Below are 13,607 nucleotides of genomic sequence, written 5' to 3' on the forward strand. Positions count from 1 at the left end.
GGTGAGCTAAAGTCCTTGGTGTTGTGCCGCAACGCTGCCTGCCTCTGTTACGTGACTGAAAACGGGGGATTGGTAAGGGTTCACAACAATGCTCGGGAGAGCTACCACAAATACTCGCTGCTGAGACAATAGCAGTTCCTTGTCTTCGACTCCTGCCGACACCAAGACATCTCCGCACCAGCTATCGGCCCTACGTGGGCCTATCAGCGAGGTCTGTGTCTAGCGGCGTCATCCACTACCTGTGGGTTTGCGACCCGCTCTGAAGCTGGGTTTACACTAGCAATCGCTTGCAGAAGTTATTGCTGCAAGTTATTGCTAGCCGCTTGAAGCTATGTTTACACAACAGCGCAAGAATTAAGCAATATTCTTCCACAAGTTCTTTAGCAAGAAACTTGCGTCAACAACTTGCTGATACTGTTTACATATGCTTTCGGTGCCACTACGAGTGTCAGCCGAAGTATAAAATAACAAGTAGGTAGGTGAGATATGCTGCATCTCTTGTAATGCAAAACGTGAAAAAGAAAAATATTTGGGTTAGAGAGTGGATAATGAGAAGATCGCAAAATGGTTCCTATAATAACCTTTTGCAAGAACTTAGTATCGAGACCATGGATACTTTTGAAAACTTTTCCAGAATGTCCTGAAATGATCTGGAGTATTTGTTGATGTTAATAGCGCCCGTCATATCAAAACGAGACACAAACTTCCGTACTGATATTTCAGCAAAAGAACGTTTGCTACTCACTCTACGGTTTATAGCTACAGGCGAGCTACGAATACAATAGGCATTTCATTTATTTACGTGAAACATACAACCAAAAAAAGTTTGAATTTTGAAATCTTTTCTTTGTAGGAGACCCATACAAGTCCCTAATGCACTTGTTTCATATTCCCGTCAGCACGATTTCTCTGATCGTACCCGATGTATGTAGAGCCATTTTTGACGTCTTGAAAAGGGAAAATTATTTGAAGGTATGTGAAAACACAACAATGAAATTAAATTTTTATTGTAATAAACTGCATTTTACAGAATGATATGCTTATAAAAATGTTTTTTTTTTCTAATGCTCATAAAATGAAAAGTGACAAGGTAATTAAAAAGAACATGTAATAATTACACATCGTCTTTTTCTAGACTCCTAAAACAACAAGCTAGTGGGTGCAGGTGGCAAAGGGGTCGTGTCTTCAAGTTATGCTACTTTCTGTGCACTTCTTTCGCAGATGTGTCGAATATCGACGAGATTTCATTTAATGCGCTCATCTTCTTCACTCTATCCTTAAAGTCTCGGTTATGCACGTTCCATATTTCGGGATAGCTCTCCACGGCTTCAATAAAATGTTCTGTATCCTGCTTCATCGATTCCAGTTTCTCCTCCATTTCTGAAATTTGTTTGCATATAATGCGTAAGATGGTTGCATAAAATTAAGTCGCCACATTAAGTAAAATGTTAAATATGAGTGTTATGCAGACGACATAGTTACTATAACTTGCGCTTCCTACTTGCAGGAAATAGAAATAAATCCTAAAAGCTGCAAGTTACTTGCAGATACTTCTTGCATGGTGTTCACACTGGAAGCGGAAAACCTGCAGCAAGTCACTTCCGCAATAAATTGTTACGGTCGCAAGTCGACTTGGCGATATGTTTACACTCGCAGCTCGCGCGGTAAGTTCCTCCGCGCAAGTAAATTGCTGCAATAACTTGCTAGTGTAAACCGAGCATTAGACTCGATAATTCTGGTGCTCTGGCTGACGCCACCGACAGGGGACCATTTCCAGGGGGACTTCGTCCGGTCTCTTAGCGACATCAAGGGTGCTGAATTCGGGGCGTGCACATCAGCACAGCACAGCACTGGAGCGGCGGGCGGTCCAGCACATATGCGCATGCTGCCTGCCGAACCCCGGAGACGTGTGTCACGCTGGCGAGGCTACACCAGCCGCTGCCACTTCGCTGAAGCATCTCTCCTGTCCCGCGGCCAAACACGCCCCCACGTCGCTAGCAGCTGCTGCAAGGTGTCTTCTCACGCCGCCGAGTCACTGAGCTCAATCTCTGTACGTGTGCTAGACTGAATAAAGAATGTTTGTGCCGTGGCGGCTCATATCGATAGTGCCACTCTGGTGGTTTCTCTTTCCTGCCACGGTCAGGGCGGTAAGCAGCGCCCTCTGGGGCCTACGCGAGGAGTGACGAAGCGGAGGTCCTGTGGGGGGGTGTCCTCCGGGACGTGGTGGAAGACGGTTGTCGGGATGACGCAGCGAGTGTGGGACCGGACCTATCGCACGGAGATATACGAGGGCGGTTCAGAAAGTAACCTCCGATTGGTCACAGTGCGGGTTGTGGGGGGAGTAGCGACGCCATCTGTGCGTTCACGCACTCAACAGGTCAGTCGGCATCAAGCCGTGGTCGAGTGAACGTCGTACCTGCGCTAGTTTAGTTTTTGTGGCAGTTTGAAATGTGTGCTGCTATAGAAAACCCCGCCAAATGTGAAGCGCGTGCTGTCATAAGGTTTTTTACAGCCAAAGGATATTCTGCAGCAGCTATTCATCGTGAGCTTTGTGCCGTGTACGGACCAAGAGTTATGAGTGAAGGAGTTGTCCGTGAATGGGTACGTTTATTTAAAAGTGGACGAGAAAACGTTCATGATGAAGAGAGGAGTGGTAGACCATTATTGGTGACTGACGAACTCGTTCAGACAGTTGATGCAAAAGTTCGTGAAAATCGACGTTTCTCAATGTCGGAGTTGTCTACTGGTTTTCCACAGATTTCTAAGACTCTCTTGTACGAGATAGTGACAGCAAGATTGGATTACCGTAAGTTCTGTGCACGATGGGTGCCCAAAATTCTTACCGACCACCACAAAACTCAAAGAATGGCCTCTGCATTAGACTTTCTGTCACGTTATGAGGACGAAGGAGAACCATTGTTAAGCAGAATCGTGACCGGTGACGAAACCTGCATTAAGTACGTGAACCCTGAGACAAAAGAACAATCAAAGATGTGGGCACATTCAAATTCGCCTACCAAACCAAGAAAAGCCTCGCAAGATTTTTCTGCCAGAAAACTGATGGCAACGGTGTTTTGGGATGCCAAAGGGGTGTTGTTGGTTGAATTCATGGAACGTGGTATGACCATTAATCAAGACGTGTACTGTGAAACAATAAAAAAGTTACGACGGGCTATACAGAACAAACGCCGTAGTATGCTGACTTCCGGTATCGTTTTTTTGCACGATAACGCCCGTCCTCACTCTGCTCGCAGAACAACGGCCCTTCTTGAGTCCTTCAAGTGGGACGTTATCAACCATCCACCTTACAGCCCACACCTGGCGCCAAGTGATTATCACCTCTTCATGCATTTGAAGAAATGGCTCGGGTCACAGCGGTTTGATGATGACGAAGAGCTCAAAGATGCGGTCACAGGCTGGCTCCAGGCACAAGCAGGTGATTTTTATGCAGAAGGAATTTCAAAGCTTGTGAAGAGATACGATAAGTGCCTCAATCGCTATGGAGACTATGTAGAAAAATAGTGCAAAGATGTAGTTGTAAGATGTATATATTAAAATATTTTTATTTAACTTGGTGTATTTTTTTAAATCAACCAGAGGTTACTTTCTGAACGGCCCTCGTACAAGTTGGCTCTGAACGGAAGGCGCCGTAGCAAGCATCGGGAAGCGGGCGTCCTCTAATTTGTGTGAAGGAGTAACGATTTTTGCATTGGATGTCCCAGTGGTTCCCGAGACTTGCGGTGGCTGCTTTCGGAGAAGAGAATTGGTAAGAGCTTGTCTCTACGTTCTTTTCCGTACGATGTTGCTGCCTGCCGTTATAAACGGGTGAAAATCTAGCGCTTGTATTGACTATACGGGAACTGGTGATGTAAAATTACCTTTGTGATTGAGTCTCACTTGTACTGTGACAATTTAGAGGCGAAAACTGCGGTGGTTCCATTAGGTCTGGTTCTTTGCTGTGCAACTAAGGGAGTCAGTTATGTGGGGTAACTGAGGGAGCTCCATTATGTTGGTCCAAGTGATACGTTCTCCACGTTTTGTCTATGGCTTTGCGAATCGAAATCGTGGGGGAGTACACGTGTGAGTAATTTGCTATTGTATTGATGGTTATGTTGTAAAGACTGTTCTGTGGTGTGTTAAATCACGCGCTGATTTGTAGCCAATCTAAGCAGAAGTTACCATTGCTCCCTGCTTACGTGCTACTGTCCTTATGATTGGCGTTGTTTGTCATTTGACTGTGGGTGTGCTCACGTTTAAAAAAAAATTTACGGCTACTATTCATAAGGGTTGTTTAGTAAGGAAGTTGCTTAAGTTTTTATCATATGCTGGTCTGTTTGCCTATCACATTGGCTTTCTATGCAGTAACCGAAGGAATGTGTATGGTGGTTCAAGATTGTAGGTTGACTAGTATTTGAACTGGTGTTGAGGTTAAGGGCGAGATCAGCATCCCGCAAACCCGCACGCTGCGCGTGGTTAAATGTTCCGCTATTGGAGAGCTGGCTCTCTGTTCTTGGATTTTGTAAAGCTACGGGATGAGTGCATCGCTGCAGTTTTTCGCGTGCTAAATTGCGGGGTGTCGGTGCCGTCCTAGCGTAGACTTGTGGTGTATGTTATGTTGAAAGGGAATTAACTGTAACAAACTTAAGAGAGCTTTTAGTTTGTTTTAGGTCTGTACTTGGAATGATGTTGATATTTTGTCGATTGCGGCAATAACTTCCTGTGTGGGGAGATCCTCTGAGGGACTTGTATTGTACTGTTGCAGTGCAGTCCATCTGAAGCGTGCTGCTTAAAACTTGGGACTGCAGCTCTCTGATGTTATATGTTACTGTTTAATCTTTAATGTCTTGGATGTAATATGGTTGTTGAGGATTATGTAATTAATTTTGATCACTGGTTCCTTAAAGGAAGTATTTCGTTTTAAAATATGTGCTCGGTCAGAGCCTATTTAAATATGATTTTAACTCGTCATTCAAATTTTCTAGTCTTGCTTTCTTAAAAGGCTTTCAGTTAAATGATTGCTATTTGCCTGTTTAAATGTTTGAGTGACTTAAAGGAAAAGAATATTATTTTGTAATTTGTACCGATTGTTCCTTTTGGGTAATACCTGACTTATGTGTTCAGTAAATGAGTGTCTAGTCAATGGTGATGCACTGTTCTATTGCTAGCCTACCCCTTCCACTTCCAGCTATTGAGCTGCTTTGTGTCGAAATTGTGTTCAGAACACCCCTCTGACCTGACACCTCAATGATAATACCAACTGAGCTCTTGCGATTGCACGAACGCCCGGGAGCTGACAGTACGCACCCTATCGACCTGCACACGACATCCTATAACGACCCCGACACCACTATGATGCAAAGGAATTACGAGCTAATGCTAGGTGCAGATATTGTCAGAATTCTGGCACGGTTCTATCTGCGCATCACGAGCGTCAAACCGGCAGTCACAGCACGTATCTCTGTGGCCGGTGTGCTGCAGCACGCCCACCACGTTCCATCACACTTCCTTCAATCTGACGTTGGACTTCGAGCTTTTCGGCACGTAGGATGTCATCTAGCGGATGCAGCTGTGGTTCTCTCCGTTGTCCGGCACTGAAGTCTCTGTTGAAGTGACGAGCTGTCTTCCTTTACTCAGTTACTGGGAAACGATGCGTAAGCTATGGTCTAGGAATGTCCACCAAGCCGAGACCGCTGGTAGGCTTCAAGAACTCTGAATCTGAAGCTCGTAATACACCTTGGGAACATCATGCATTCAAAGTCCAGTGATGACATTTGTCATGCCACTGCCTTCTCTGATGCCGGGTCTAAAGTGACGCTGTGCTGGTAGTGATTAAGAATTATCATGCTTTCTTCGTCTCTGAAGATTCACATATTTTTGAAGCTCTCTCCTGGAATATGAATCTGATAGTTGTTCAGAACATTATGTGCTTCTTCCTCGTGTATTGTACCATAGAAACTACAGCCTCTTAAACAATCCATCAACTGTAAGTCTATTACTACATTTTCACAAGTTACAATCGCTTCATAAATGCATCTCTAGCTTCTTCTTATGTTAAATATGTGAGAATTTGACTTTCTTAGGAGTCTCCCAACACATCTGTATGTAGCGTCTGCCTTGACCACGTGCGATCAAACCACGTTAAATCATTCCGGGACCGGCTGCGGTGTCTGTGCGGTTCTAGGCGCTCCAGTCCGGAGCCGCGCTGCTGCTACGGTCGCAGGTTCGAATCCTGCCTCGGGCATGGGTGTGTGTGATGTTCTTGGGTTGGTTAGGTTTAATTAGTTCTAAGTTCTAGGGGACTAATGACCACAGCAGTTGAGTCCCATAGTACTCAGAGCCATTTTTTAAATCATTCCGGACAGAAACTCCTAGATACTTGAAACTTGATTCCAGTGACAGACCGGATCCTTTCGTCTATTTACCCTAATCCCGGCAGTAGACAACATTCCATTAGAACTACTGATGGCCTTGGCAGAGCCAGTCATGACAAAACTCTACCATCTGGTGAGCAAGATGTATGAGACAGGCGAAATACCCACAGACTTCAAGAAGAATATAATAATTCCAATTCCAAAGAAAGCAGGTGTTGACAGATGTGAAAATTACCGAACTATCAGTTTAATAAGTCACAGCTGCAAAATACTAACGCGAATTCTTTACAGACGAATGGAAAAACTGGTAGAAGCGGACCTCGGGGAAGATCAGTTTGGATTCCGTAGAAATGTTGGAACACGTGAGGCAATACTAACCTTACGAGTTATCTTAGAAGAAAGAGTAAGAAAAGGCAAACCTACGTTTCTAGCATTTGTAGACTTAGAGAAAGCTTTTGACAACGTTAACTGGAATACTCTCTTTCAAATTCTGAAGGTGGCAGGGGTAAAATACAGGGAGCGAAAGGCTATTTACAATTTGTACAGAAACCAGATGGCAGTTATAAGAGTCGAGGGGCATGAAAGGGAAGCAGTGCTTGGGAAAGGAGTGAGACAGGGTTGTAGCCTCTCCCCGATGTTATTCAATCTGTATATTGAGCAAGCAGTAAAGGAAACAAAAGAAAAATTCGGAGTAGGTATTAAAATCCATGGAGAAGAAATAAAAACTTTGAGGTTCGCCGATGACGTAATTCTGTCAGAGACAGCAAAGGACTTGGAAGAGCAGTTGAACGGAATGGACAGTGTCTTGAAAGGAGGATATAAGATGAACATCAACAAAAGCAAAACGAGGATAATGGAATGTAGTCAAATTAAATCGGGTGATGCTGAGGGGATTAGATTAGGAAATGAGACACTTAAAGTAGTAAAGGAGTTTTGCTATTTAGGGAGTAAAATAACTGATGATGGTCGAAGTAGAGAGGATATAAAATGTAGACTGGCAATGGCAAGGAAAGCGTTTCTGAAGAAGAGAAATTTGTTAACATCGAGTATAGATTTAAGTGTGAGGAAGTCGTTTCTGAAAGTATTTGTATGGAGTGTAGCCATGTATGGAAGTGAAACATGGACGATAACCAGTTTGGACAAGAAGAGAATAGAAGCTTTCGAAATGTGGTGCTACAGAAGAATGCTGAAGATAAGGTGGGTAGATCACGTAACTAATGAGGAGGTATTGAATAGGATTGGGGAGAAGAGAAGTTTGTGGCACAACTTGACTAGAAGAAGGGATCGGTCGGTAGGACATGTTTTGAGGCATCAAGGGATCACAAATTTAGCATTGGAGGGCAGCGTGGAGGGTAAAAATCGTAGAGGGAGACCAAGAGATCAATACACTAAGCAGATTCAGAAGGATGTAGGTTGCAGTAGGTACTGGGAGATGAAGCTTGCACAGGATAGAGTAGCATGGAGAGCTGCATCAAACCAGTCTCAGGACTGAAGACCACAACAACCACCCTAATCCCATTACATTTTTTCACGTTGAAAGTCAGTTGCCAATCTTCGCAACATGCACTGACCATCTGCAAACCTCTCTGCATTTCGTAGCGAGTTTCTGGGTGATGTCACGTCCCTGTACCCAATCGCGCCCTCTGCAAACAGCCTCCTATTGCTCAGGCTATTTCCACCACGCCTTTATTATTTTATAGACCCATATATCGCAAATAGCAGCAGCCGTATAACACTACCATGACCTACATCGCCGGCCGGGTTGGTCGAGCGGTTCTAAGCGCTTCAGTGCGGAACCGCGCGACCGCTACGGTAGCAGGTTCGAATCCTGCCTGGATGTGTGTGATGTCCTTAGGTAAGCTAGGTTTACGTAGTTCTAAGTTCTAGGGGACTGATGACCTCAGATGTTAAGTCCCATAGTGCTCAGAACCACTTGAACCATTTTTGACCTACATCTGACGCTATATTCGCTTCTAATTACGTTTCTCCATGAGGGATTACCTACTGAGTTCTGATCGCTGGAAAGTCTTCAAACAAATCGTACATCTTTCAAAACAATAGAGGATAGCAATCAATCGTCCTTTCCTTTCAGGTTTCATTAAGCAAATCTTGATTTCGCCTAGTGCCTAGCCATTATCGATACACTATTTCATTGTATCAATGCACGTCCTAGTACGTCAGTCCCCCGTCAGTCTTCAACGAACTGTGACAGAAGCCCGAAAAACACGAGTCTAGTACGTAGTCGAAAACTAGATTTGCTTAATGAAACCTCGAAGGAAAGGACGACTGATGTACTGCATCATTTTCAAGGTCACATCACAGTCGTTGAGTACATCCACATTCCTAAAGGAAGTTAACTTGATGAAATCGCACATCTGTCCGAATATTGCGTATGCACGTATTTAACAACGCGACGGTGCAGACCTCTGTCGAAGTCTTCCTATAAGTCAAAGATACGCCGCACAGACCTGTGACGCCAGTCGAAAGCAGAAAAAAACGGTGGTACCAAAATATGATGTACAGATCCTTTACCCCACTACTCTCTACCTCAAAAAATGGCTCTGAGCACTATGGGACTTAACATCTGAGGTCATCAATCCCCTAGAACTTAGAACTACTTAAACCTAACTAACCTACATCTAACTAATCTACATCTACGTGATTATTCTGCTATTCACAATCAAGTGCCTGGCAAAGGGTTCAATGAACCACATTCATGCTGTATCTCTACCGTTCCACTCTCGAACGGCACGCGGGAAAAACGAGCGCTTACATTATTCCGTGCGAGCCCTGATTTCTTATTTTATCGTGATGATCATTTATCCCTATGTAGGTGGGTGCCAAAAGAATGTTTTCGCAATCGGAGGAGAAAACTGGTGATTGAAATTTCATGAGAATATCCCGTCGCAACGAAAAATGCCTTTGTTTTAATGATTGTAACTCCAGTTCACTTATCATGTCTGTGACACTGTCTCCCTATTTCGCGATAATACAAAACGAGCTGCCCTTCTTTGTACTTATTCGATGTCATCCGTCAGTCCCACCTGATGTGAACCCCACACCGCACAGCAATACTCCAGAATAGGGCGGACAAGCGTGGTATATGTAAGCTGTCTCTTTGGTAGACCTGTTGCACCTTCTAAGTGTTCTGCCAGTATTTGGTTTGCTGTACCCACAATATTATCTATGTGATCGTTCCAATTTAGGTTATATGTAATTGTAATCCCTAAGTATTTAGTTGAATTTACAGCCCTCAGATTTGAGTGACTTATCGCGTAAACGAAATCTAGCGGATTTATTTTAGTACCCTCGTGAATAACTTCGCACTTTTCTTTATTCAGGGTCAACTGCCACTTTTCGCACCATACAGATATCTTATCCAAACCATTTTGCAAGTCGTTTTGATCATCTGATGACTTTACAAGACGGTAAATGACAGCATCATCTGCAAACAATCTAAGACGGCTACTCAGATTGTCTCCAATGTCGTTAATATAGATCAGGAACAATAGAGGGCCTATAACACTTCCATGGTAAACGCCGGATATTACTTCTGTTTTACTCTATGACTTTCCGTCTATTACTACGAACTGTGACCTTTCTGACAGGAAATCACGAATCCAGTCGCACAACTGAGGCGATACTCCGTAGGCACGCAGTTTGATTAGGAGACGCTTGTGAGGAACGGTGACGAAAGCCTTCTGGAAATCTAGAAATATGGAATCAATCTGACATCCCCTGTCGACAGCATTTATTACTTCATGAGTTTGTTTTCACAAGAACGATATTTTCTGAATCCGGGTTGACTATACGTCAATAAATCGTTTTCTTCGAGGTACTTCATAATGTTCGAATACAATATAAGTTCTAAAACCCTACTGCAAAGTGACGTTAGTGATATAGGCCTGTAATTCAGCGGATTACTCCTACTTCCCTTTTTGGGTATTGGTGTGACTTGAGCAATTTTCCAGTCTTTAGGTACGTATCTTTCTGTGAGCGAGTGGTTGTATATAATTGCCAAATATGGAGCTATTTTATCAGCATACTCTGAGAGGAACCTGACTGGTATACAATCTGGACCGGAGGCCTTGCCTTTATTAAGTGATTTAAGCTGCTTCGTTACTACGAGGATATCTACTTCTGTTTGACATCTTGATTGGAATTCGGGAATATTTACTTCGCCTTCTTTGGTGAAGGAGTTTCGGAAAACGGTGTTCAATAACTCTGCTTTGGTGGCACTGTCATCAGCGACTTTACCGTTGTTATCGCGCAGTGAAGGTACTGATTGCGTCTTGCCACTGGTGTGGTTTATATACGACCAGACGGGGAATAATCTGAAAATGCTGAAAGCTACTCGACAGATGCGTTGAGGGAGCTGAGTGTCTGTTACTCTAACAATCAGCTTCGTCCAACCCAGCTAAAACCCAACTGAGCGCATTTCATCTTAATGTCAGAAACTTAATACCATATGGCAAGAGATACAGTTGGTATATTTCACAGCCTGGAACACGGCCCGTCCTGATCAGTGCAGTGTTTATGTGGTGTTTACGTTTTGCAGTGGAGCAGCATGGTGTGACTCGTGCTCTCGTGTGCCCACAGGTGGGGAGTGCACCAACTGCGTGGACGAGAGCGCAGGAGCCGCGGTGGTCAACAGGTGGACCATGCCGCTGCTCAAGCTGGGCGAGAAGCGCTACTACCTCGGCATCTTCTTCAAGGTGAGCGCCGCACGCCGGCCACGGCACTCACTCGCTGCTTGTGCGTGAGCGGTGTACTTGCGGAACCCATTTTACACTATTGAGGCCCAAGTTCCCTGAACGCCCTACTCACCGCCTTCTGAGAGGTTTCAGCCGAGACTGTGCTAGTGTAGGCTCAACGCTGTTATACAAAAGCCAACGAAAACAAGTGAGCACCTTCTAGCGAGGAGGTCTAACTATAAGAGTGCGCGCACGTTCGAACACTCCGTCAACGAAAGGGTTTATCTCAGTGTTTCACGAAAAGTCAATATGAAGTCATTACAGATGCAGCCCGAGCTCCGACTGGTGTACCGAAAGAAAAATAACTGTTCGTATGGCTTCGTCAGAACCCTAATTTCTCTTAACTTGTCTACAAGGTCCTTGTTGTTATTGTTGTTGTCTTCAGTCCTGAGACTGGCTTGATGCAGCTCTCCATGCTATTCTACCCTGTGCAAGCTGCTTCATCTCCCAGTACCTACTGCAGCCTACATCCTTCCGAATCTGTTTAGTGTATTCATCTCTTGGTCTCCCTCTATGATTTTTAGCCTCCACGCTGCCCTCCAGTACTAAACTGGTAATCCCTTGATGCCTCAGAACATGTCCTACCAAGCGATCCCTTCTTCTAGTCAAGTTGTGCCACAAACTCCTCTTCTCGCCAATTCTATTCAGTACCTCCTCATTAGTTATGTGATCTACCTATCTAATCTTCTGCATTCTTCTGTAGCACCACATTTCGAAAGCTTATTCTCTTCTTGTCCAAACTATTTATTGTCCATGTTTCACTTCCATACATGGCTACACTCCATACAAATACTTTCAGAAACGACTTCCTGACACTTAAATCTATACTCGATGTTAACAAATTTCTCTTCTTCAGAAACGCTTTCCTTGCCACTGCCAGTCTACATTTTATATGCTCTCTACTTCGACCATCATCAGTTATTTTGCTCCCCAAATAGCAAAACTCCTTTACTACTTTAAGTGTCTCATTTCCTAATCTACTTCCCTCAGCAACACCCGACTTAATTCGACTACAATCCATTATCCTCGTATTGCTTTTGTTGATGTTCATTTTATGTCCTCCTTTCAAGACACTGTCCATTTCGTTCAACTGCTCTTCCAACTCCTTTGCTGTATCTGACAGAATCACAGTGTCAAGAACAAACAAGAGAAGAAATTTAAAAATGGTGAACACAGTTATAAAAAAAGGGGACATCATGGAAGACAATAGAAAAAATAGGGGTGACTGTAAAATGGAGATAAAAACCGTAAAAAAGTTGCGCACACAAAAAAACCACACACTGGGACAATTAAATAAACAAGGCGCAGTATGACCGGAGCATAAAAGTATTGACGGATGGGGTAGCACATAACAAACACTGACAGTGACACTAAGTACGAGGCCAGCACACAATTAAAATCACACCTCTCGACGCACAGGAGAAACAGCACTAAACACAACACGGACGTGACACACTGATGACGATCTGCCAGGCGGAAGGAGATGAGGGAGAAGGGAAGAAGGGAGGGAGGGGCCAGCTCGGCCAGTGCACTGCGCTTTTATACCTCGTGTAGGCGGTACTACTGCCATCTGTGTATCTGCATGTCGCTATCCTATTACTTTTTTTCACCACGGCGTCTAACAAGGTAGCTCCAACGACGTCTAAGCGGCAGGCAGTTGTTTGTTATGAAAAGTAAGCAGTTCACAAGTTCTGTACGTGCATAATACGCCATTGTTCATCCCAGGCCTGGCACCAACTGAAATATTCAACTCCTAATTCGCAGTTTAAGATCGTTTGTAGTTTGTATAATTTTGATCCTAAAGGCTTGGGACGCCGTGTATGTTAGTTTTCGTAGGTCGTACCACTCGCTCCTTCCGGCTCCTGGATTTCTCCCTTACTGTCTGCGCCCGTCCTGCCCACCTCACCCGCACCCTCACCTACCTTGGCCTCACCATTGACCGTCACCTCACCTGGATCCCTCATCTCCGCTCCATCCAATCCAAAGCCCACAACCGCCTCCGACTCCTCAAACTTCTCTCTGGCCGGACATGGGGGTTGCCCGCCTCTACCATCCTCCACACCTACAAATCCTTAATCCGTCCCATCCTCTGTTATGCCAGTCCCGCCTGGATAACTGCCCCCCCTCCCCCCCAAATTCTATATGTCACTCCACATCCTCGAGCGTCTCGCAATCCACCTTGCCTTCCGTGTACGCGTCCCGTCCCCCACGCGGATCCTCTACGACCTCATTCCTTTCCCCCACTTCTCCTATTCCTCGAACATATCCGCATACTCTACACCTCCCGCTGCCTTGATCCCCCTCACCCCCTGGTTGCTCCTCTCCTCTCCAACCCCTGCCCTCTGCCGCTCCTTCACTGTTGTGTCCCCCCTACCCTCCATCTCTACAGCCTTCATCTCCTTTCCCAAGGTGGCTTCCATCAACTCCCCCTCCCGGATGATGCCCTCTCTCCCTCCATTTATCCCTCCTATCAACTCTGATC

General features: G+C 44.8%; 1 protein-coding gene across 1 annotated transcript in view; it reads left to right on the plus strand.

The window, feature by feature from the left end:
* The window catches only part of LOC126473866 (mannose-binding protein C-like), a 793,976-nt gene that overhangs the window by 755,533 nt on the left and 24,836 nt on the right, over positions 1-13,607 (plus strand). Inside the window, exon 3 of the mRNA XM_050101194.1 lies at positions 10,971-11,086. Coding sequence (XP_049957151.1) covers positions 10,971-11,086 — 116 coding nt within the window. The remainder of the gene's footprint in view (positions 1-10,970; positions 11,087-13,607) is intronic.

The sequence above is a fragment of the Schistocerca serialis genome, chromosome 4 (genome assembly GCF_023864345.2).
Source record: "Schistocerca serialis cubense isolate TAMUIC-IGC-003099 chromosome 4, iqSchSeri2.2, whole genome shotgun sequence".
NCBI classification, from domain to species: Eukaryota; Metazoa; Arthropoda; class Insecta; order Orthoptera; family Acrididae; genus Schistocerca; species Schistocerca serialis.